General features: G+C 31.8%; 1 protein-coding gene across 3 annotated transcripts in view; it reads right to left on the reverse strand.

The window, feature by feature from the left end:
• Positions 1-27,440, reverse strand: part of SI (sucrase-isomaltase) — a 148,012-nt gene that overhangs the window by 62,474 nt on the left and 58,098 nt on the right. The window contains exons 5-18 of one of the 3 annotated variants that reach the window (XM_074405608.1): positions 26,740-26,876; positions 21,577-21,694; positions 21,197-21,306; positions 20,097-20,248; positions 18,012-18,183; positions 16,926-17,025; positions 15,864-15,976; positions 13,187-13,312; positions 12,454-12,585; positions 12,245-12,364; positions 8,799-8,912; positions 3,941-4,025; positions 3,275-3,392; positions 893-1,064 (exon numbers count right to left, since the gene is read on the reverse strand). In XM_074405608.1, coding sequence (XP_074261709.1) covers positions 893-1,064; positions 3,275-3,392; positions 3,941-4,025; positions 8,799-8,912; positions 12,245-12,364; positions 12,454-12,585; positions 13,187-13,312; positions 15,864-15,976; positions 16,926-17,025; positions 18,012-18,183; positions 20,097-20,248; positions 21,197-21,306; positions 21,577-21,694; positions 26,740-26,876 — 1,769 coding nt within the window. Of the gene's footprint in view, positions 1-892; positions 1,065-3,274; positions 3,393-3,940; positions 4,026-8,798; positions 8,913-12,244; positions 12,365-12,453; positions 12,586-13,186; positions 13,313-15,863; positions 15,977-16,925; positions 17,026-18,011; positions 18,184-20,096; positions 20,249-21,196; positions 21,307-21,576; positions 21,695-26,739; positions 26,893-27,440 lie in introns of all 3 variants that reach the window. The other 2 variants (XM_074405609.1, XM_074405610.1) reach the window with 2 other exon arrangements.

Below are 27,440 nucleotides of genomic sequence, written 5' to 3' on the forward strand. Positions count from 1 at the left end.
CCAGCAGCAGGGACTACAGGCGCCTGCCATCAGACCCAACTTTTTGTATTAGTAGGGACAGGGTTTCACCAGGTTGTCCAGGCTGGTCTCAAACTCCTGACCTCAAGTGATCTACCTGCCTCAATTTCCCAAAGTGCTAGGATTACAGGAGTTAGTCACCTCGTCCAGCCTAATTTTCAATTTTCAAAGGCAAGATTATGGAGCCGGGGATGCAGTGGTGAGGGAGGTGGGTGTTACTTTTATTGATTTGGGTTTTTAGTGATTGTTTTATTTGGGCATATGAAAGAAAACAAATCACTATAGTTTTATAATACTGTTACATTATTTGTGTTATGTAGTGTCTCGCTTTAGTCTTGAATATCAGCGATATTTCTTTTTTGTTTGATGTAGCTAGACTTCTCAAATATTTTATGTTTACAATTCCTAGTACACATTTTCTCCACTTTTTTTATATTTTAAACAATTTTAAGCATGTTTTATATTCTAAACAAAAGATTATCTTTTAAAATCTAACCTGATAATCTACTATTTTAAATAGACTTATACTTCTGACATGTATTTTTATAACCAATATATTTGAACTTTTCTTCACCATCTTATTTTGTTCTTTATATCAATTATATAAGATTTTCTATGCTGTGTTTATATTTACATTTGTTTTCCTGAAGTACTTTGATTTCATTGAATTTTATTAGTTCTTCATTCCCACTTCAATGGTTTGAATATTATAGATACCATGTATATTACTATTTTTCTCATGAATTCCATAAAATTTTAAAAAACGGATTGTTTCTCTAAAATGCCTTTTGATCCTTTGACTAAAAATTAAGATTATATTAAAAATTAATGTAATTGTTGCTTTTATGAGGAACACTGTATGAAACTGCCTTACCAAAGGCATTCCAAACAAACTGAACTCCAGCATTCCAGTTATAGACCATTCCATCTGTTCCCATGAAGCCGTGTTGTCTCCTAACCAATGTGCAGCATGTCTTCCAGATCCAGCAAATGTTGACCGGGTAAGAATGAAGCTTCTCTTATTAGGAAAAACTTTCTTTACAGCTCTAAAAATAAAACCAAATTAGTAAGTAAAATTGATTTTAAAAAATAAAGTTGGCATTTAAATTCTAAAATTTCATCATTCCAGAGCCATGTGATATAGTTAGGCTATGTCCCCACTGAAATCTCATCTTGAATTGCAACTCCCACAATCCCCACATGTTGTGGGAGAAACTGGGTGGGAGGTGATTGAATTCTGAGGGTGGGTCTTTCCTGCACTATTCTTGTGATAGTGAATGAGTTCCTGAAATCTGATGGTTTTAAAGAAATGGAAGTTTCCCTACACAAGCTCTGTCTCTCTGCCTGCTGCCATCCGTGTAAGATGTTACCTGCTCCTCCCTGCCTTCCACCATGATTGTGAGGCCTCCCCAGCCATGTGGAACTGTAAGTTCAACAAACCTCTTTCTTTTATAAATTGCCCTGTCTCAGATATGTCTTTATTAGCAGCGTGAAAATGGTCTAATACACCATGCCATAATATGTATAATAATTATCTCAATATTTTATGTCCATTTTGTATGAACATGTATTAATATTTACTTATGTAAATACATTCTGGTAAAATATAGTGAAGGGGAATTTTTAGAAATCACTAAATTTTGAATGACTCGAATTAACCTTTACCAAATTAAATAAACATGTGCATTCAGTATCCACTCAACATTTGTTTTTGAAATACATAATTTAAACTAATTGAATTCCCTTATAAATACAACACCTGAACTTGAACCCAATAAACTTTGTGTAGTGTGGTGACTCAAATTATATCTGCATTTCTACATTTCCAAATATTAGCAGGCAAGTTTGGGATAAGGCTTACATAGCTAAGAGGTTTTTTTAAAATATGTAAGTTTAAAAACTTATGTATTTTTAATGTAAAATGTAAAGTTTTACATAAAAACTACCCACAACTACTAGCATCACTCATGTTACCTCTACTGGTACCCAACAATTATTGATAACATTTTTATAATTGGAAACAATTAGGAAATTTGTAACAGTATTCACAAGTGCTTTTCCATATTATAATCTTTATCAGATTGAAACATAGCCTTCTTTTTTCTTTCCTAGGATTTATTTACTTAAGCACTGCTACATATAATACTCTATTGAGTTAAAAAAGTGAATTAAGCATAAAGACAGCTTTTCAGAGTTTGGATGTCAGTATGATTTAGGACCAGAAAATATAAATTTAAATAAACACTCAATCACAACTGTTTAATTATGAGAAAATTATAAGTATATTGACAATAATATTTGGTTTTATTGACTATTATATCACAGGACCATAAACAATGCTTGACAATTAGCAGATAATGAACATATGATTGTCTTCTTTTGTTTTTTATTATATTTTATAAATACAATGCATTAGAAAATTACTTAGAAGGATATTAATTAGACAACATTTTAATTAAAGTACTTTTTTTTTGAAAAATAGTTAAAAGAACTATTCTTGGGGCAATATTTCCCCAGGCCAATTGTGAGATTCAAGCTTAAAACACAGTTATATTCAGAAATGGTAAACTTAATCAAAATTGTGAAGGGTAATTTAAATCTATGAATTCGAAAAGGGTCTCAGTTACATATACATATAATAATATATATATGGTATATATACATGGTATATATGTGTGTGGGTATACATATATATATATAGTCATTCTTTTTTCTTTTCTTTTTGTTTTTTTTTTTTTTTTTTTTTTTTTTTTTTTTTTTTTTTTTTTTGAGATGGAGTTTTGCTCTGTGGCACACAGGCTGGAGTACACTGGTGTGATCTCATCTCACTGCAACCTCCCCTTTCGGGTTCGAAGGATTCTTTTGCCTCAGCCTCCCAAGTAGCTGAGATTACAGGCACCTGCCACCTCTCCTAGTGAAGTTTTGTATTTTTAAAAGAGATGGCGTTTCACCATATTGGCCAGGCTGGTCTCGAACTCCTGTCCTCAGGTGATTCATCTGCCTTGGTCTTCCAAAGTGCTGGCATTACAGACATAAGTCACTGCACCCAACCTACCATGTAATTCTTAATTAATGAGTCCCAAATTCATAAATATTAGTAAGAGAACTGATACTTTGAATGCCATAACTTTTTAGCAGGCATAAAATATTTCTTTTTATTAACTTTGCTATTTCCTAACTATGAATACATTGATAAATTATCAAACATTTTTAAACAATAAATATGAAAGAAGTCTTTGAATGAAATTGCACTTACTCCTCTGTGGCTATAGCCATACTGTATCCATAGAGGCTGTGAACATCATAATGTTTCCCCCAGTTCTGCACAGAATCCATGCAAATTGTTTTGGAGTACATGATTTTGTCAAGAATATCTTTGAGAAAATACATAAGAAACACTTCTTATATTTCTCCATTACAAACATTATAATATATATTTTCCATTATAGATACTATATTTCTTTTCATTTTTGCTATGCAATTTCATACTTAGTCAAACATAATGAAAAAGGACAATTCAATTAAACCTAAATTAAATTCCAATTAGGTCGTCATCTTTCACTCTTGCTAAACTTGGATTAACTATTAGATTTATATTTAAATTGGTAAATACTCTGTTTCCTAACTTCAATAATACATATTTTAATTAAAAAACCTTTAACAATACAGAAATATACTTATACTCATCTATATTGTACATCACATGCTTATGGATCCATTTTAAAGCCTTATACTAGATTAGTCTATTTAAATATAATCCTAGGTAGGAAACATTTGGCTGAAGGAAAAAACAAACGAATTGATTGTATGGTTTTAAAACTATACCAAATATTGTAATTTAGAAATATATGTTAGAAATTACCAGTCAACCAAAAAATTGTTATTAATTAAAACAGTAATTATAGAACCAAATAAATTTTACCAGGAGTAAAAGGTGGATAATTCAAGTTGTTGGCATTACATCCTCTTGTTGAACCTTGAATAAAGCTGGAAACTTCATTCATGTCCTGAATGGATACAAAGTGAAGAACAGCAGAGTTTACATAATTATAAATAGTAAAAGCAGAAACTCTCTCGTTGTTTGAAAATGTTTTATATAAGATAACCCTAATGTTCATTCATTCCTAGAGGACAAATATAAGCTACCAAGCTAAGAATAAACAGAATGTTTATATCAGATAAGTATCTTAGACGGGATAGAGTGATTTTAAACAATCAAAATGTAGTTCATGTCTCTAGTTTTGATTTTATATATATAATCAAAATAATATAATTATTGTCATATATATAAATCATATAATTATTGTCATATATATATGACAATAATTAGAAGTATTAAGTCATTTCCAAATAGCTGTTAGTCTTCTCATTATGAGTCCATTATTATACACATTCCTTGCATATTCATTTATTCAATATATTTTGTTTCATTTAACCATCGTCTAATTTCTGTGATGTGCTAAGCACATTGCTAGCAGCAAAATTTGCCTACCCAACAGCTTCTATACTCTTATAAAGAATAAAAGTTTAACAAAGGCAAATATCATTTAGTATTTTAATTAAAATAGTTATGGCCTCACAGAATCTTTGAAACACTCAGGAAACCCTAGTTCAGCACGATCACACTCTGAGAACCAGGACCAAAGTAGCTCTTGAAGAAACAGTGGTGGGATATTATGTTCATGTATTTTCTGGCCATTTTAACATAGGCTCCAATCTTGCCTCAGTACCTCCTAGTTGTGTAACCATAACCTAACCATTTAAGTCCTCATGTTAAAGAGGATATTTTTTAAATGAAATCATATATCATAGCACATATACTCAAGAAATATATATTTTGTCTTTCTTCTCTGCAAACTATGTTGAAGACTTCTGTAAGACTCATTTTTCACATCTCTTTAGTAAATTGTCTCCTTTCACATAAAGGCATCACATTCAGTCACATACTTGACTCTGTGTTAACTGTATTTCTCTGAGAAAAAGTAGACTTTCTTAGTTACATTTCCCTTCTACCAGCCACATCTTGCCCATATTTTAGGACTCACCACTTTTCACATTCTTGATTCCTTCCCTTCTTATTTCAGATTTCAAACCCCCCTTTAACCTTAATATTCCTTTATTAATTTTGCAATGGTTAAAAATATCTTTTATACCGCTTTCTGAGACCTCTCATGTAGATAATGTTTATCAGCAGATTAGAAAATGGTCTAAGAGACTGATGGTGTCACTGAAAGACACTAATATAATAATTTAAAAAAATGTAATGGTGAATCATTTGCATTATAGTTGGACATTTCTTTCATAAAATTATAACTATACATACTTACTAGTTTGTAAAAGCTTCCCTGAATATTGAGTTCTTCTGACCCTAGCACGCTGAATATGATTATTCATCTCTATTCTCAAAATACTATTGTAAAAGTATCTAGACTATGGATACAAAAATAAGCTAAGGAAGTTTGATACATGGAATTGAAATGATAAATTAATGGTGCTCAAGGGAAAAAGGAATAAATTTGTTATCATGACAGAGATTTAAATGGTATATATTTCCACTTCCCTAATGTTTTCAGAGTAAGCAGAAATGAGAGAAATTAATATAGTTATTCTGAAGTACAAAAATATCTAAAGCTACATCGAATTACTGTTTTGAAGTTGTCTGGAATATTATATTCAATTTTGTTTCCTGTGTCCAGTAAAAATTAATAAAGGTATACTATAGTTATACAGCAAGTAAGTATAGGTAAAGTACTTTTTTCTTCATGATTCCACCAATAAAATTAAATTTTTAAAAAACTGCTGCTGAAATGTATAATTTAGGAATAGTGAGCTGCATTATTTTAAATTTTAAAATGTTCTCACTCATAAGTGAGTGTTGAACAATGAGAACACAGAGACACAGGGAAGGGAATATAAAACAACAGGGTCTGTCAGGAGGTGGGAGCTATGGGAGGGATAGCATTAGGAGAAATACCTAATGTAGATGACAGGGGAATGGATGCAGCACAACACCATAGCACATGGTGAAACTACTCTTGTTTAATATCATATACAAGTGAAGTAAATTAGGTAAACTAGGATTTTTAATATTAGAACCAGTAGATTTGAAACATTGCAGTCATGACACTCTAGCCTGGCAACCAAGCAAGTCTCCATCTCAAAAAAATAAAAAATAAAAAAAAAAAAGAAATTGTCAACTGTTTCTGAGAATGTACCTCAAGCTTCTTTAAAATTCCTTGAAAATTGTGATAGTGATCTGATGGCATTTTCTACTCACATTTAAACTAAATATAAATAAATATTGTCCCATTTTTAAAAGAATTTGTAAAAGAATTTCATTTTTATAAGAATCACATAAAATGTAGAAAGAACATAACCAAATAAGCTTCTAGTTGTTTGGAAATGTAAATTTATTTGGGCATATATTATTAACAAAATTTATGTTTCAAAATACTATATATTAAATTATTCAGTTTTTCATTGAATAATTTTGCTTATTAGAGTTCTTTTTTAGGTGAGCCCCCATCTTGTCCTCCCAACATGCAAGTATTACAGGCATGAGCCACTACTACCCGGCCACTAATTAGATTTTTAAGAATAGAATCAAAATAACAACATGATATCAAAATATCCATATGTTTTCAAGAAATGAATTTTTTTATTTTAAAAATATTGACTAATACTTTCGTTTTGAAATCGTAATTTTGGTGTCAGTTATACTAAGTACAGTAGGCTTTTGTTTCTCAATTATTAGAGGATTATCTCATAAATGACATAAAAAAATGGAATTCAAATTTACGAAAAACTAAACTTCAATGACAATTAAGCTCATATCATTTCCCAAGGTGATTTTAATATTTAAACCTAACATTTATGACTATTAGCATGTAAACTAAATTAGAAAACTAGTAAATTATAAAACTATTTTTATACTTGACATAAAATAAAACTTTATCAGTTAAATAACTTTTTAAAACCAGATCAGAAACAGTAATCCAAAGAAAGTGAAACAATTATATAGAAAACTTAGCAGTGTAATATGGCAACTATTTAAGAAATAGCTAGAAGTAGAATATCCATAATATATATGAATTTACTGATGTTTATTGATCTTTGAAATTATACTTTTTTTCTGTTGTGTTTTTTGTTTGTTTAAGGCTTAGTTACAATGCTTCTGTAGCAGTATTGAAAATACTCTGCCTTCCTCATATAACCTTCTCTCCCCCACTTCGGAGGTGAATCAGGAATTTCAGTTTTCGATTAATGCAAGAAGTGCCATATTCTCTCTTCCTATAATACAATCAGACTCTGTCTCACTATTCCTAAAGTACTTGTAATTTTGCTGTGACCAAAGTAGTTCCTAAGTAAGAAATAAAAAAGACTAAATAAACTTTCAATATAGGTTCAATAATATAAAACCTAGAATTTAAAATGAAGCTCATGGTCAGAGTGAATTATTTCTATTTCTACCAATGGCTGGTTGTTAGAGGTGTCATATCACTGATTTTACGTTAAATAACTGAAGCCTTTTCGTCTTCATTTTGTAATGTCATCATAGGAATCCTGAAGATTATACTAACCCTTCATTCAAATACACGTCATCAGCAGAAAACGTAATTTTTCTGTCTTTGCATTTCTGACATGTCTGATAGATATACGGTGCAAAAGAAACATTTGTTAACTAAATGACAGATTTAATAAACAAGTGAATAATTGGAATGATGATTGAATTAATAAGGAGCACTCGAGGAAAATAAAGATTGTGTGGGCCGGAAAATAAAGATTGTGTGCGCCTAAAAGAACAAAGAAAATATGACCATCCCTAGGGCGTGCATTAGATCTTTTTCAAAATTCTATGCAATTGTAATTTAGTTTCCATGCCTAGCAGCAGGCCATCAATAGCTACAGTTGTACAATTTCACTTAAAGAAACTCCTCGACACTTGTATTTTTCTTTTTCTTTTTTTCTTCAAGAATGAAACGAGAGAGTTTCATTCTTATTGCCCAGGCTGCAGTGCTGTGGTGCGATCTCCGCTCACTGCTACATCCACCTCCTGGGTTCAAGTGATTCTCCTGCCTCAGTCTCCTAAGTAGCTGGGATTACAGGCACCCAACCACCACCCCCAGCTATTTTTGTATTTTTAGTAGAAACAGGGTTTCACCATGTTGGTCAGACTGGTCTTGAGCTCCAGACCTCAAATTATCTGCCTGCCTCAACCTCCTAAAGTGCTGAGATTACAGGCATGAGCCACCACACCTGGCTGTATTTTTCTTTAATAAGTTTATTAGCAAACTAGGATTCTGTTTGTTGATTTTTTGAGATACAATGTTTCACCTATTACCTATTTTTATTTGTTCTATTCTATAGCTTACTAAAGAGCAGTTTCTAAAGAATAGGAGCTTATTCATCATATTGCCGCTGTTGCTTGACTGTTACTAACTTTAATAAATGTCTTGGGAGTTGCACTGAAATAGGCTTATCACCAAATCTTATTAATTTTAATTTTTAGGTAAGTTATTAGTCATGAAGGAACAAAACCTTGGATATGGAAATAAACTGATAAAGTGTATTACTAAAAAAGAAAAACCTCGAATTGCATTTATGGCTTTTTTTCTCTCACTCATGAACATAATAGTTATATATTCTATAAAAAATACAGTAGCTTTAAATTTTATGTTGAATACATCAGAAAAAAATGTATTTTGTTGGCTTAGTAATTTTTATGGATAAATAATTCTATGATCACTAACCAAAATTACTGGTTTAAAATAGCTACTTACAATCCAAAGTCCATCATACGGTACTTGTTGATGGAAAATACTGCATTCATTTGCCCACCAATCAATGCAGTTTGGATTAGTGAAATCAGGGTACACTGTTAATCCTGGCCATACCTAGAAGAATAGATCATTCACATATATACATAAATAAATGGAAAAAGAAATAAATAAAATTTCAAATTAATAAAGCTGATAATAGTAAAAAGTGTTCAAGTTATACTTCTTTAGGTATATGCGACTCATATATTATTTAAATTTACAAGAATATCATGACTACTTTAAAACGCATTTAAAGAAGAGCAGTAAAAAAAGGTGAAATCATAAAGCATTTAGGAAGAAAAATTTATCAGAACATGGCATAATGCTGCTGTTTGGACTGCAACTAAATTTGTTTCTGAGCATCACAATAGGTTAGCTTAGTAAGTAAACAACAAATATCCTTTATACTTTATATCCCATAAAAGAAAGCACGCTAGTTCATTTCCAAAGGTGTATGCCTCCAAATAATTTTTTTAAATTCTCTAATGTTTATTTTTTTATGAATAAACATGAATGTGATATATACTGGGCACTATTTCAAGTACTTTCATGATTACTAACATATAATCTTCATTAGAATTTTGGAAAGCAGGAACTATTTTTATCCCCAGTTTACAGATGAGGTAGGTACTGTAATTAAAATCATTTTGCAGATTAGTGATGCACAAAGAAGCTCAATAAGTTGCTTAAAGTCAAACCACTAATAACAGGTACAGCAGGAATTTAAACCCAAACAATCTTACACCTGAGTCCATGCTATTAAACACTATGTGTATTATGCTGTCTTTTTCTGATTTATGCTTCTTGAAATTATTTTACATTATTTTACTTATTACTTACAATAATGACATTAGGCAAGAAGAATTTAATTTCAGATAAGTTGAGCTAAATTATATTGTTTTTGTATACAAATATTTCAAATTGACTATCAGATCTGTCCGTAAGCAACAAAGCTGGTATTACCATATATCACGTGAAATATTAATCAAGGGAAGAAAAATGTGTAGGTTTTCTTTCTTACAGAAGGAATTCATAATTATTTAAAAGACTTTCACCGGAAATTTTAAGTCTGATGACTGTGATAAGAAAGAAGCTTACAGCAGAGAGATGGAGCAAGATGGCTGCAAAGAGTCTCCAGTGGCCATTTTCCCTGCAGAATTACCAAAATGAACAACTACCCACAGACAAAAAAGTACCTTCCTAAGAACTAAATACAGGTGAGCGATCAGAGGACCTGGTTTTAGCATATCAGGGGAAGAGTCAGTGAAGAGGGTAGGAAAGAGAGTCTTGGATTGCATGCACCACCCTGCTCACATTCCCCAACAGTGGCCATGGTGCATGGAGAAAGAATCTGTGCACATTGGGAAGGGAGAGGAAAGTGATTGTGGTCTTTTGCACTGGAACTCACTGCTGGCCTGCTACAGCAGAAAGTACGAGGGGGGCAGAAATCAGCTGACACACAAAGAAGGAGCATTTAGAACAGCCCTAGCCATAGGCAAACCGTTATTCCCAGCAGTCGGAACCCAAGGTGCAGCAAGCCCCACTACTGTGATCTAAATTGCTCTGAGGTCCTAACTAACTGGAAAGGCTGTCTAGGCCACGTGGACCACAATTCCCTGGGTAAATCCTTGTGCTGTCCTGGGCTCAGAGCCAATGCACTTGGGGTACACACAACCAAAAGAGATGCCAGCTGGAAAAGCCAAGGAATTACTTGCAATCCTCCTCCCCCAGCCCATGCAGTGCAGCTCGTAGCTCTGGGAGATACTCTTTGCCTCTTCTTGAGGAGAAAAGAAGGGAGAGTAATGAGAACTCTGTCTTGCAACTTGGAAACCAACTCAGCTGTAGTATAACAGGGCAGCAGGCAGAGTCCTGAGGCCCCCAGCCAAGACCCAACTCCCAGACATTCCGCAGTACGCTCTGGGCCAGAAGGAAACCCACTGCCCTGAAGGGGTGAAGCCAGCCCTGGCAGAATTCATCATCTGCTAACTAAAGAGCCTCTGTGCCCTGAACAATCAGGAGTGGTAGCCAGGCCATACTCAATATGGGCCTTGGGTGAGAATCAGGCCTATGCTGTCTATAGGTGTGACCGAGCACTTTCCCAGCTATGGTAGCTGCGGGGAGAGACCCTGCTGCTTATGGAAAGGAGAAGGAAGGGTAAAGGGAACTTTGTCTTGCAGCTTGAGTATCAGCTCAACCACAGTGAGGCAGACCAGCAGGTGGACTCCTACTGCACCCACTGTCAGGCCTTGGATCCTGGAAGGCATTTTTGGACCTGCCTTGGGCCAGAGAAGAGACAACTGAGCTAAAGGGAGACATATGGGCCTGGCAATATTCACCACAAGCTGACAATATAGCCCTTGGTCCTTGAGTGAATATCAGCTGTAGCCATCAGTGTTTGTCCTAGAACCAGGGTGGTGGTGGTCACATGGAGAGACCCTTCTTCCTGAGAAAAAGGGAAGGAAGAGAGGGAAGGACTTTGTCTCAGGAATTGAGTGCTAGCCACTTCATCTGCAGTAGAACAGAGCACCAGGTAAATGTCTAAGTTTCCCAGTGCCAGGCCCTGGCTCCCAGAGGGCATCTCCGCGCTTGCCCCGGGGCCGTGTTAGAACTTGCCACACTGAAGGGAAAGAAACAAGCCTGGCTGGATTTGCCAACTGCCCATTGTAAAGTCCTTGTGCCTTGAGTGAGCATAAGCAGTAGCCAGGTAATGGTCACTGTGGGTCTTGAGTAAGATCTGTTGCTATGCCGGCTTCAGGTCTCACTCAACACAGTCCCAGTGGTGATGGCCACAGGGGTGCCTGCCTAACTCCAGGCAGCTCAACACAGAGACAGAGAGACTCCATTTCTCTGAGAAAAGAAATAGTAATGATCAGAGAAGTAATAAATGAAATTGAAGAAAAAGGTACAGAGTATCAATAAAATGAAAAGTTGGTTGTTTGAAAATGTAAATAAAATCAACTAACCTTTAGCTGGACTAAGACAAAAAGCAAGGCCAAAATAAATAAAATCAGTGATTAAAAAAGAGACATTATGACACATAACACAGAAATGCCGATAGTTTTAGAGGCTGCTATGAGCAGCTATATGCCAATAAATTGGAAAACCTGGAAGAAATGCATGAATTCCTAAACACCTACAATCTACTAAGATCAAACCATGCAGTTTGATCTTCTTATACGAAGTCAAACCTTTTGCATGACTTCTTATGAGAACTGTTTTACAGAACCTTGAAATATTTTCTTTGTCTAATATTTTTCTCCACAATTAAAATATAAAATTCAGACTTGAAAGCAGACATATATGCACACATGCACACACATGCACACACACACACATATCTACAGAAACTTTATTGTTTCAGAGAAGAAAATTAGAGCAACACAGTATTAGTGAATATAATGTTTTACCTCTCCAATAATTGGTGTTCTTCCATCTGACTCATTTACCCACACATTTTGTGCATTTCCCCTCTCATAGGTGGCATATGTTGCTCCATTGGCACGTTGACCTATGGAAATTGCAGGGTCCTAACAATAGAAAGAAGAAAGTATGGAAAATCTATTAACTTACATATGTATAAAAACTAAACATGTATTAATGTATAATTGATCATTACCAAGATGATGACGTATTTCTGTCCATGGTCATGCAAATCTTGAACAAATTCAGGGAGTCCTTGAAATGCAATTTCATCATAAGTAAAGTCTTTCTTGTCTTCCATGTAGTCAATATCAGTGACCTGTGTATCCTGAAGGTTAGCAGATTGCATTTCAATACATAGTACTAAAAGAGCTCTCTAATCAGGTCAATTTTTAATTTCAATAAATATCTGTTATGAACATAACCCTTAAAAAACGAATGCCCATCCTTTTCATTTCACTAAAGAAGCAATCATATTGTTTGTAAAACTGGTTTTTCTACTTATTAAGTACAAAAACAGTAAGTGATTATTCATATTTTTTCAGTGATATGATTAGATATGCCTTGTTTTTATATTTGTGCATTTCATTGTAAAAAATAAAAAAATTATATATTTCAGAAAATTATTTAAAAATATATAGATTCTAAAATTAAGGTCTATTTTAGAAACTAAATATGATTTTGTTTACAGTGAAATATGTATTCTGTTCCAGTATAACTAACAATCAGTTCTTCAAAAGCATATAGTTGTACTTTCAGGAGGCAAGAGCATTACGTATGCGATAAAATATACTTTACGATTAAAAGGCAGCCTTATAATAGTATTATATAATATATATGGATGATATTCCTGACAATTTTCTACGGTTATTATTATCTGACAATATTTAACTTGATACATATTTCCACAAACCCTTCATTCTACTTACAAATGGTATGCCGGCTTCCCGGTTTCTCCTTACCACCTCTTTCACTACATCTAATGACTTATAATTCCAGCGACTTAGTTGGAATCCAAGACTCCAATATGCTGGCATTGCTGGGAGTCCAACAAGCTTGAAGTAAATGGGCATGTAATTAGTTTGAATAGCAAGAAATACATTTAACGTTAATAATTAAAGTTAATGTCCCTCTTCTTTTGTTACATCGCTAATATTCATTTAAGTTTACAGAATTTAAACAAAAATTTACTCTTACCTGGATTCCAAGTAATTTCCTATTCTATTTGAATGTGATATGAAACTCTTAACAGGTTTATGTCTTGCATTTCATGTTTTAGTTGTGTTTAAAAATTAGAAGGTGCAACATAACAGAAAGTAACATTTGCCAAGCTATGTTTTGTCCATAATAGCAAGTTAAATAAGATAATACAAGAAGCTGGGTGCGGTGGCTCACGCTTGTAATCTCAGCACTTTGAGAAGCCAAAGCGGGTGGATCACGAGGTCAAGAGATCGAGACCATCCTGGTCAACATGGTGAAACCCCGTCTCTACTAAAAATACAAAAATTAGCCGGGCATGGTGGTGCGTGCCTGTAATCCCAGCTACTCAGGAGGCTGAGGCAGGAGAATTGCCTGAACCCAGGAGGCGGAGGTTGCAGTGAGCCAAGATCGCGCCATTGCACTCCAGCCTGGGTAACAAGAGTGAAACAAGAATAGCAAACAAAGAAAAAAGATAAAAGGGAAATTTTCCCACCACGCTCCTATTTTCTATAACAAGTCACCACATAATGAACACAGAAAAGATGTTTAAAAGTACAAAATTTCTGTTTTCTTACATTTTAGTAGTCCTTTATCTCCTGGTTTTCAAAAATGTTAATAAAATATACATTCTACAATGCTCCCACCCCACCCAGTGATTGCATAAACTTTTTTCTTATTCACATAGAGTGCCTCAGCTTTGTTTCTTCCTCCTGGGGACAAATGAATCACCATCCCTTCCTCTTTCTGTAGTGGCCCAAGCAAACTCAGTGCAAGAGAATATCAGTGTCTCATTATGGCAGATGATATAATTTTGCACATGGAAATTTGGATGTAACGGATGTTAATTTTTTTCACTAAAAAGTGAGTTTTAAGTTATATAAGACATATTCATACTTGGCATAATCAATTTTTTTTGGTTTAGGCTTTCATATATACACATTGGATGTATTATTTCTCCATGACTTTTATCTAAGAAACTACTATGTGAAAATAAAAAAAGAAATTAATTACTCATGTTGGGTTATTGTTTTCTATTCAAGTGAAGTACCAAACTTATTTCAAACTTGATATCAAAGTAAGCTCTCAAAAATTAGTATGTTTAAAGTACTCTCCTGAATACCATATGTTCCTAATAATTCTCTAAAGATTTAGACATGCGACTGAAATTTCTTCTCATATATCTGTGAGAATCAACATATCTGTTGACATAAATTTCTTCTCATGTATGTGTAGTGAATCAACATATACGTAACAATACTGATTTTGAAATAATTTGACATTCTACTGACTTTATTAACATGTGGGATTCAGCTATGCCAACTGACGTTTGACAATTGGAATGTCAATGAATATTGTTTCTCCCTTTTGTTCATGTGATAACCACACACAAAGTCTGTATGTAGGCCAGCATAGAACTGTAATTATGATTTTATTTTATAGAGACTGTACATGCTGTGTGCTTCTCTTCTAAATTTCACATTTATAAATAGAAATTTGGGAATGATTAGACATTGTAAATTATTAAACTGCATAACACCTTAGCTACTCTCATTCAGATTTCTGGACCCTAATTTAAAAAGTTTTTTTTATAGTAATCACTTCTCCTTTGAGATCATTTTTTGCAAATGGGAATTATATGTCAAAAGGTATATTAAGAAAATGAGATTTTAAAATAGGCATAATACTTGAATTTTATACCAATGAAAATAATTTTATTTGTCATTATAACACCATGGTAACAGTTAGAAGAGAGAAATTACATGGAAGTTTTAGAATCATCTTCAATGTAAGTCCTGGATTCCCCACCTCTCTAAAGCCCATCTTGGGCTCAGGAATACAAGATGTTATTTAATATGTAAATAAGAGTTGCTTAGATAGTAACTTGAGATGTGTTTCAGGCTAGGTTTCAAACTGGACCCTCTTTAGGCCAAAAGATAAAGAGCCAATTTTCCTGGAGTTTATCTGCTATGAATTTATAGCATGATTCATCAGTTTTCTCACAACTCAGTTGCCTCTAGAATTTTGATCAAAAGAATATATGACCTACACATTTACTGCCTATTCTCAGTGTTAAATAAGATTGTTCATTTTGCTTTATCCCATCAAATAAAGTTATGGTAAGTAAATATTTAATATGCAACATCTCAATGAAATTCACCTCTTGAAGTCAACTGCCTAGAACTAATAAATTATCCGGAATTCAGACACATAGACACTTGACTATATATAGAGTTCACTGTACAAGGGAAAAATGAAAACCAGCCAGCTGCATCTTAAAGATGATAGATTTTCAAAAACATTTAGCTAAGAGGCCCCTAATATGTAAAATAAAGTCATCTAAATACATGGATATATTAGATGAAATAAAAGTATGCAGGAAAAAAATATAAAATAGACAAAATGTACCTGTTGATACTGTTGAACTACTTGTTCTGGCGTATCTCCTAGAAAGATGTAAAAATCCAGAATGCCACCAGTAACTCTATATGTTACTATTGGAGTAGGCTGGATAAAAATCTCTACAAAATAAAATTGGGAAACTTATATGTAAACAGTGAAAGTGTTCATAATAATTAGTTGCAAAGTCCATTTTAATTAATTTGTATTAACTACATTATTTTACATTATTTTTGAATACTTAAGAAATAATGAAATATTGAATGTAGGAATAACATAGGAAAAAAGTAAAATGCCATCATGTCTGAGGTTTATAATGAAATATCCCAGCTATTTTCTTTCACAGATGGCAGCAAAAGCTCCCCTGGATATTGTCTTGAAAAGGGTTAGTTGCAAAGGATTAGTTCTCTGACAACAAAAAGATTTCTCTCTGAAACTGCGTTTTTAATTAGTCATTTACATTGAAGATTCTCTGAAAGATCATATTATCACATACTAATTTCTAAAAGACAAAGTGTCAAAAGTTTTAATGTAACTTTCCTAAATATAAGACACAGTGACTGGATAACCATGTAGCAAACTGATCCTGCTGAAATGTGATTAATTTCTTTAACTTTTTGTTATCACCAATTCACCTATCAAAAAGATATTGAACTCATAATATTAAAAAATAAAAGACTACATTATATGAATTATAATAAACTAAAAAAATACTCTTCCTTCTACTTCCATAGACATCCTTGTTTTCATTTATCCTGGCATGTTTAAATATCTTGACAAATGAGGTTGTGGGAATGAAAATACCCATTGGCATAGATGTGTTTCAGTATTCCTCTGAAAGGAAAATAGAGTATCTGAATGCCACAACATAGCATACTCTCCCCAAAATCCCAAAATGGATACACTGGTATGCAAACATTGATTGTCTCTTTATTTTCAAAATCTACTTGCAATAATTTCACATGTTAATATTAACTACATCTCATACAATATGCATGATTGAAATAAAAACAGCAGTGAAAACATTTCAAGTGAAATCTTTAAATATATTATTAAATAAATTATTCTTACCCATTGCATTGCTATTCATTAAAAACACACCAAATGACTCTCCAGATGTATCTTCAATACACATAAAAAATGTTTGATGGCCATATAAATTATTATTATTCTATAAGGCAAGAATTTAAAAATAAAGCTTTTAAATATATTTAAAACAAAACAATTATATATTTTATATGCTCTTTATAAATTAATTTGTTTCTATAATTTACTTCCTTGTTTCTATACTAACTGTCTTCACTATACATAACAATGAAACATTGTAGGTAGAAGAAAAACCTTCAAACTTTTAAACATTGTTAATACTATTGCAATATCTAAAATATATAACATATACATCATACTATTAATATATTACTTAACTGTCCTATTTTATTATAATTACATTAGTTTTAATAACTTATGCCAAAGTGGGTGGATCACAATCTAGACCATCCTGGCTAAAAAGGTGACATCCTGACATTCTGTCTCCACTAAAAATACAAAAAATTAGCTGGGTGTGGTGGTGAGCACCTGTAATCCCAGCTGCTAGGGAAGCTGAGGCAGAAGAATTGCTTGAACTAAGGAGGCAGAGGTTGCTATGGGATAAGATTGCACCACTGTACTCCAGCCTGGGTGGCAGAGTGAGACACCGTCTCAAAATTAAAAATAAATAAATAATAAAAAATAATTTATTGATGATAAGGTAATAGCATAGTTATCAACTAGGCCCCATGTATGCCCAATGTACTGCAAGAGCTTCCAAAATAATATGTAACCTCATAAAAATTTACATTGGCTAGTAATGGCTAGTCAATGATTGATATAAGTACAAGGGTGAGTGAAAAAGGAATAATAAAATATGATCACGAAAGTCAAAATAAAACATTTATAAACTGGAAATCCTCTGCAAACGTTCACAAATTCTGTTAGTCCCAGAGTCAATTTATAACCAATCAATTGTCACTTCCAAGCTAAACAAGCTTCTGGATAGGTATCCATGACATTCAATGGTTTAGTTGATCAGTTAAAATAAATGATGGTTTCAAATATGCTAAGATTATCAACTACTGCAATATAATGATTTTATTTATAACAAGAAAGATAGTTTCTTACATCACCAGGAAGTTGATCTCGAGTAAAAATTGGCCATGTTTTCCAGTATAAGTCATGACGAAATCTCTTATGAACCTGTTCCCCAATACCGTAAATATATTCACTGGGAAGACGGGTTGAGATCTGTAAGTACTGGTCAGAGTACACTAAGGGACCAACGCTGGTGTCAAACCTGGAAGAAAAGAAATTTTAAAAAAATCTAAATATATATACACATATACACACACGTGTGTGTGTGTGTGTGTGTGTGTGTGTGTGTAATATAGATTTATGTTAACATCATCCAGAATATTTCATTTTAAACATGCCAGTGGTTAGCTTTGGTCACTTCTTAGAAACACACATATTACCCCACAGAAACTTTCTTCACTGCATCAACACAATTTTGCCAATATTTTTCACATCCATTTCTTCCTTTACTTGTCATCACAAGTTTAAAGCATAACTATCATTTTCAATTGCGTTTCACAGATGACACAAACTGGGAAAATTAACTGAAGTTTTCAGAAGTCACAAACTGGTACGCAGAAGAGCCAAGTTTCAAACCCAATTCTACTTGCTCTAGGGACTGTATTTTAAAATACAGTATTTTACTGGCTTTCACACTTTAAGTTGAAAAGCTTTTTTTCCCCTAAAACAAATTTTATGTTCATGCAGATCAAATATGTACTACAAGAAATGCTAAGTGACATTTAAGATTTTTATGTTTCTATTTTTGTTGATGAGTAGTAATTGTATATACAGTCAGCCCACGTGTATGTGAGTTCTGCATTCATGGATTCAACCAAGCAGGGATGGAACATACTTGAGGGAAAAAAAGGAAAAAGAATGGTACATCTATACTGAATATATACAGATTTTTTTCTTCTTGCCATTCTTCACTAACAATATAGTATAACAACTCTTTACATAGACATTGTATTAGTTATTATAAGTAATCTAGAAATGATTTAAATATACAAGAAGATGTGCCCAGGTTATAGGCAAATACTACACAATTTTATATAAGGAACTTGAGCATCCATGGATTTTGGTATACTCGGTGGGGGAGCAAAGGTTTTCCTGAAAGCAATCTCCCATGGATACAGAGGGAGGTCTATATAAATGGGATACAATGTGACCTTTTGATGTACATCATTTAATGATGAAATAAAACTAATTAACATATCCATCACGTCATATACGTTTTACTGCAAACATTTAGAATTTATAGTAGTCTGTTAGCAATTTTGAAATAGACATTGTTATTATTTTATTATTAACTATAGTCACCACATTAATTTGTCTCAAAAATATTGCTTCTGTCTAATCCTTTGACCAAGATCTCCCCCTTCTCCTCCACTCCCAGCATCTGGAAACCATAATTCATTCTGCTCCTATAATTTCAACATTTTTCAGATTCCACATATAAGAGAAATCATACAGTATTTGTCTTTTTGTGCCTGGCTTATTTCACATAACATTGAATATTTTTAAGATTTAACACAAAGTCATTAACAAAAGTACTAGAATACATTTAAAAAGAGAAATCGCTGAGATTTAATCTTGACAATTGCTTTTTTTACGTTTCTTTGGGATACAAGAGCATTTATCTTGAAACCATTCATAGGAAATTACTAAATCTCTTCCACCTACACCCCCATACAATCATAATGAAGGTGTTCAGCCTATATTGAAATATACATATACATATATGCATATATATATATAATTTTAATATTAACATGAGAACTACTCCTCTTTGAATAGTTAACTGTTTGATTCTATAAATTGGCAACAGAATACAATAAATATGGGGGAAAAGACACAGAGGAGTTCTAGGTATGTACAAATATATGCAAGTCTAGAGTTGTGTTAGTGATGCTCTCCACCTTCATCTTTGACCTTTATTTGTAGATTATAATTTATGTTCCAGCATTTTTCATCCACAAGAAACCAAACACCTTTATCACAGTAATCTTTACAAGTTATTCACCTACCCTCTTTTGGGAGGAAATTTATTCCTTCTGAAAGTGTTTTGAAATTAAGACTTTCCAATTCTATAATAAGAGATTAACTTATATAAATGTAAAATAATATACTTACAAAGTTCTACGATTGCTTTTCCTAATAACTTTGATGCTAAATGGGTTTTCTGTAACGCTCACTTCATACAATGTGTCAGAAACTGCGGGTCCAGTAAACTCTTTCACATACTGATGAGGAACTTCATATCTTTTATTATTTGGATCAGTAATCTGTAAAGATTTAAGCAAGGTAGCATTATTTGATTCTAAACTATTATTAAGTATTCAAATTCTCAATTATTAAATGCTAGTACCAAATTAAAAAATACATTTTTTAGTTTTATAGAAGAATTATTAATCTATTCAGAACCTTAATTTTAGCATTGTTGAATGGCTATGCACTGAAAAAGTGTATAAATTTTTAAGAAATACATAGAATTAGTGGGTTATGAAGTATTACATATAAAATTATGTACAGATTTTTATTGACTGATGTGAAAAAGACAGTATTACCAAATATTGATTTTTGAATACTAGACCTTTGTGAATTTAATCATTCTCAGTGCTTTTCAGTGTTCAGGTCCTTATATAGTTCCATAAGGATAAGAAATTTTGTTTAAAAACATTTAGAGGAACTAAAAAGAAGCACTGAAATAAAGCTGAAGCACTGAAAAAAAATAGTTCCCATAAAATTGTTGCTAAAAAGGTGATATACAAATAATTTGGTGCTAGTTTTACTTTCAAATTCAAAATATTCATACTAGAAAACTACTTACTAAAAAAAGCAAGAATTATAGTTTTTAAAATCATGAATAAAATTGATAATCATTGAAAGATAGAATGTTGCATGTCTACAACACTAACAATTTTCACAAATTAAATTTTAGATTAATCTATCTTAGCCTGTAGTTTAAACAATAAAACATTTTAAATGCTTCTTGAGAATGTTTATTTTCTTCATGGCACTGAGCTAAATGTTTTACATGAACTATAGCAGAACAAACTATTATTATTTGCATGTTATATTTGTGTAAACAAGCTGAAAGAAGTGCAGTTTAACTAATCCTTAATCTTGGAATAAATATTTCTCAGTAGAGAAAATGTATTTGTAGGGTGAAAAGTGTGTTTATCAAATGTCTTTTGTTATTTAACCTTCTTTGGAAACGTTAAAAAACAAACCTTGAACCGAAAACGATTGGGTGTCTGATTTTGAGTTGTGAAGTCAACACTGCCAATGTCATTTCCAAAGAGTGTAGGTGAAGGTATCCTTTTTAATGTGGCTTGAAGTCCTTAAAGAATAAAAAAAAAGCTGCTATGTGTGACTTGATTTATACATATTAACAATTATTAAATATATTTATCTTATGGTACTTACCACAAATGAGTACTTTTTAAATTTGTTACAATCATGCAAAAAAGAAATCCTTAATACAGCCAATGTGAACATTCCCATGAACACATTTCTTATTTGATCATGTTTAAGATATTTTTCCAAAGTAAAATTTAATACACGTTTTTGCTTCTCTTAGAATAAATCATATCGATAGAGCACTTCTTACCAAAATCTGTTTGTGCAATTCCTTCACCATTATAACCATGATTATCTACGAAGAAGCACCAAGGAGTAACAGAGTCATTCCATGGCCTCCAGCAGCAGCCTCTCTGTTTACAAGTTTCCTGATAAAATATTTTTTAAAGGAATTATATGATTAGTAAAATTATCAGATGTTCCAGTCTCTATTTTTCCAATTAATAAATATTTTTAAACAATCTATTTTTTTTAAATGTAATGTGCCAAATGGGATTTGCCCTTTTGTTTCTTTTACCTGGAAGAAATATGTTTAATAAATTGAACTAATTACACAACATCAGAAATTTATGATATGAAATGTGATTATTAAATTATGTATCTATACAAATTTTTGTAAGCTCAACTTTTTAAGGGAAACTGCTCTCTAGATAATTATAATTTATTCTGTTGTCATGGTATTGATAGAGAAGAACTGAAATAATTATTTTGTACTAATTTTGTATCAAGCTGAAGTTTAAACTAGAAGAATGAAAATATGGCCGTAAATTTAAACCCACTTAAAATGTGTAAGGGATTTAGTTCTACCTACTTACTAGTCCAATACTTAATTATTTAAACTATCTTAACTAGTTTATGTGCCAGGTACCACAAGTAGTTGCTGCAATTGCATTCGATTAATAAAGCAAACTACTGAATTCTCAGTAATTTTATTATCTATATGGAAATACTTTGCGAAGTGAAAGAAAAATTATAAATGTTTATATAAATATATAATTTAGGAAAATAATGATTCTGTGCCTAAACAGCATTATAATTATAAATCTTACTATGTAAATTTAATAGTGTGATGCACTTTCATAATTTGAAAACTTGTAGGATTTTTCCCTTTGCTTACTTTCCATGAAAATAATTTTTTAAAAGTGTTCATTTTAATCAGGTGAAATTATGCAATAAACTTTCTCCTATTTTCTCCTCAAATTAAAATGGTATCAGATACAGACACACACACATACACAAACACATATAATATATATAGTATGTATACTATATATTTATACATTTTATATATAATATATTTAAATAGATTAGTATATGGAATATATGTATATATATTTTGTACATAATATACATTTATTTTTATGTATAATAAATATACATACAATTATATATAATATATATACAATCTGTCTACACACCATATATATATATGTATATATTTATACTCAAACGCACATACTCACGAATACATTGCAAATTGGGGTACAATTGGATCTAATTATTCTGGTCAGGCAATTTTATCTCCAGTTATCTAACCTATAGGAATACTCCTACCAATACAAAGAGACAATTGTACAAAAATATTATTTACAGCAGTCTCTATGAAATATTTTTATATAAAAGTGTAAAGACATTTGTATAAACACATAAGGTGCTCAGTTTAAAAAATAAAAGAAATAAGCACACTATGATCACAATTTAAATAATTAAAAATATATAGTAAAATAGGCTTATGTTAATTTCCTCAAAATATACCATATTGGTTTCCTATGTCTTTCATAACAACCATGGGAAAGGTGACTTAAAGCAGCAAAAATTTACTCTCGCCGTACTGGAGGCTGCAAGTCCTAACTCAAGGTGTCAGCAGACCCATGCTGCCTCCAAATGCTCCATGAAACAAGTCTCCCTCGTCTCTTTCTAGCTTTTGGTGGCTCCTGGCAATCCTTGACATTCCTTGGCTGATAGGTGCATTTTTCCAATATCTACTTCCATTTCACATGGCTTTCCTCCCTGTCTGTCTCTGTGTATGGTCCCTTCCTCTTATAAGGACATTAGCCATGTGACCCCGGGCCCAGCTTAATTCAGTAGGATTACATGTTAACTAATTGCTTCTGTAAAACTGTATTTCCAAATAAGGTCATATTCTGTGACTCCAAGTAGATACGAATTTTTGCAAAACATTATTTAACCTATTACGTATACACAACAATATGTTAATTAAAAATGTATATTCCTGTTGTTGCTTTTAATATATTAGTAATTTTAGTTTATCTTGTGAAGATTTTGATACTTATTATTTATGTTTAGTTGTTCTTCCTATTTTTCAGGGTCTTAGGCATTTTCTCATTATTTTTAATTTCTCATCTAACTAGTTTTCTTTTTGCTTCATTTGATAGTTAAACTGTAGTAAATAAAAGTATAATACATTTACCATATTTTAATATATTTTTATTATATGTATGTACATACAATTATGTGATTATATCTAATTAAATGTAATAATTTTATATATAATAATATATAATGTGTATACAACATATATACATGTATATTCATTGGATTCTGCCCCTGAAATTAATATGTTGAAGCTCTAACCTCCAATGTGAATGAAATTTGGAGATAGGTCCTTGCATGGGTTAATTAAGTTTAAATAAGGTCATAAGATGGGCCCTAATTTATTAGGACCGGCGTCCTTATAAGAAGAGGAAAAGACACCAAAGACCTCTTTCTCTCTGTGCATAGGGAGGATATAACTACCTGGGGACGAAATGAGAAGGCAGCTGTCTATGAGCCAGAAAGAGAGGCCTCAGTAGAAACCAACCCTGATGACACCTTGATCTTGATGTCTAGCTTCCAAAAACTGTGAGAAAATAATGTCATTGTTGAAGCTACCCATTCTGTGGAATTTTGTTATGGCAGTCTGAGCTACTGCATTTTTCGCGGAATTATGGCTGTTTCCTAGGCAACCATTTGATGGTTCTATATTTTCTTATCATTGCTCAATGAGTAAACCTACCCTTTCTCATATACAATAAGTTATTTCTTTCTAATATACAATAATTTCTAATATACAATAAGTTATTTCTAATTTTCTAATGTACAATAAGTTATTTCTACAGTAAGTTTGATATAACCAATTTTCAAATATTTAACACTCATGGTCTATCTTCATGTACATGAAAACAAGAGAAATCTTTTTTTTTTTAATTAAGAAAATTTAAGGACATTTTTAGAAAATCATTACTTTAACCAACTTCAATATCTACCACTGCATTTGGAACAAATATTTAGTCAGACAGCATGCTTCTCATACTTAAAAGCATAAGTATATACATTTAAGGTGATAAATAATTGATATAATTGATCACTTAAGATAGAAAATTAACATTTGAAGTATTTTAAGGAATCTTTAAGGTATTTAATGAAAAGCATTATTAAAGTTATATAGCTCTAAATAACAACAGCAACAAGAACCCTGAGTGACAAAGTTTGAATAAAAATGGTCTTTGAAAATTGTAACATCCCCTAAAGCAGCAAAAGTCAAATATTTAGGCCCTTTTCTAAACTCAGGTAGATTTTATTTTTCATTCATTTATTACTTACTTTTTAAATCCATTTCCTATAATAGAAAAATACTATCTTGAAAATTCATCCAATTAGAGAAAATTATGACATGCTAGTTAATGAACTGTGGGTACTGAGTTCGTGAAACAGGAGCTCATATTGAACATTGCATGCAACTGTTTTAATTCTAGTTTTGCCTCTAAACTAGCAAAGTGACACTGGACTATTCCTTTAGCCTTGAAAAACATTCTAAGCTTCCGTATAAGTCCAAAACTTCATAAATAAAATATCATTTAAATGATACTCTTTTAAAATTATTTTGTTAAGTTCCATTTTTCCTAGTTAAAAATGTCAGAAATAAATTCATTTGAGATATATAAAGTTAAAACTTTTAAAACTATAAGTTGTCTTTTCATTAATAACAAACATAAGCATGTTTCTGAAGTTTAACTTGTTTACTTCACAAGTATAATTTATTTCATATTGAAAACATTCTTCAGAAATCAAACAGTTTAAGTTGATACTAAAGACTAATTGTCTGCAATAAAACTGTAAACCATTGACTTTCCAATGTTGTTTCTCTATAAAACCTTCAAAACCTGTATTGTTCCTAATAGAATTCTATGTTGAGCTTCATTTCTTAAGAATAACGTTAGGTAAAGAGAATATCTGGCCACTGTCCTCAGTGTATCACAGTAAATATTATGTTATTTAGCTCTTCTATTAGTGGGTAAGCCATAGGACCTTTACTTTGTAATGTTAACCTAAGGAAAATCTCATCTATTACCAGTTATTTTTGTGACAAATAATTAACAAATTATATGCTAACTAAGATGTAGGAAACATAGGATAGGAAAAAATAAATTTTACAGTTTATTCAATCAATTTGTGTGTGGTAAAGGGAAGTGGAGAAGATAAAATTTATATTTGCATATCATATTTGCAAATGCAAATATTTGCAAAATGTCAACATATAGTTAGACCTCTGCATCTGTGGATGAAGCAAACTGTGGATCAGAAATATTTCAGGGAACAAAAAAAAAAATCAATACAATGATTAAAATAATGTAAATAAAAAGCAATAGAGTATAATAATTATATGCATAGCATTTACATGGCATTAGATTTATAAATAGTCTATAGATGATTTAAAGTATACAGAATAATGTGCACAAGTAATATGCAAATACTATGCCATTTTATATAAGAGATTTGAACACCTGCAGATATTGGTATCTTCAGAAGTCCTGAAACCAATCCTGAAGGAGACCCATGAAGGACTGTACATAGACACCCACACCCATTGACCTTTATTCCTGCCTGGATTTGTTAAGAAAAACGACGAGTGAACTTGGGTTACATGAATCCAATTAGTTACCCTTAATTTTCTCCATTTTTCTCTTCTCTACTTATAATCGCTAAATTAAAAACAAGTAATAATTTTCATAAAATTAGTATCCTTTTATTTTCCACAGATACTTTTTAATGTTATCATTACAAATACTCTGTTGGGACATACATACTCTCAAATGTTTCATATTATCAAAGGTGTACATTTTTCAAGATAGAGTTGAGATGATAGACTTTCATGAAGATTATAAAATTAACAATAACTTGTTAGCCATGGATGAATATTAACTTGTTAATTTAAATTGAACAGAGATAAAGGAAATCAAGCTCAGTAACTTCTCTTACCTATCATTTTTAATAAAGTGCTATAATAAAAAGATAAATGCAGCCTGATTTATGTCTAGATCTTTAATAAATGAGATTGATTCAATATTGAGCAATTATCTTAATATAATAATTTATATATTCATTGAAAATATTAAAGACTTTTGTTGCAGACCTCTGTTGGGAATTGTTCTGGAATGCAGTTTATTCTCACATTGATGTTATCATTTAACTCATTTGGACATTTTCCAGAACCAGAAGGATTTGTAGTTGTACGAGTAGTAGCTGGAGTTGAAGTAGAATCACTAATTTCTGGAGGAGGAAAAAACTCAATAATATAAAACATGACATTAAATTAATTTTCTCAGATTTTCAAGCAGTAAGTGCTTTTTGAAAAAATACATGAATTCATATATAATAAAAAATTAAATTTTGCGTTTAAAAAAGACCCACAACTTCAAGCCCTAGTCATCAAAAGGAAAAGATCCAATCAGACTCTAAAAATTTGTATTGTAGAATCCTATTAACTGTTTCTTCAGAAATACAAAATATATTAACAAAAGAACTTGGTGTAGATTCAAAAGGTAACAAAATATTAATTCATACTGAATTTACAATTTGTGTTTTATAGCTGAAGAAACAAGATGGAGCAATATTGAGTTCAGAAAGGTTATAGAGAAGGTGGGAAGAGATTAGAGAAGAAAACGATAGGTGGAAATAGGTACTTGCAAGAACATAATTTGATAGGTATAGTAGAGAAAGCTGGAATGGTAGATACCAACTTCATATAAATAACGTTTCAGCAATCAGGATTTCATTAAAATCTATTGCTTCAAAATACAGTAAGCTCTCAGTTTTTGGAAGAAGGTAAAACAA

The sequence above is a fragment of the Saimiri boliviensis genome, chromosome 9 (genome assembly GCF_048565385.1).
Source record: "Saimiri boliviensis isolate mSaiBol1 chromosome 9, mSaiBol1.pri, whole genome shotgun sequence".
NCBI classification, from domain to species: Eukaryota; Metazoa; Chordata; class Mammalia; order Primates; family Cebidae; genus Saimiri; species Saimiri boliviensis.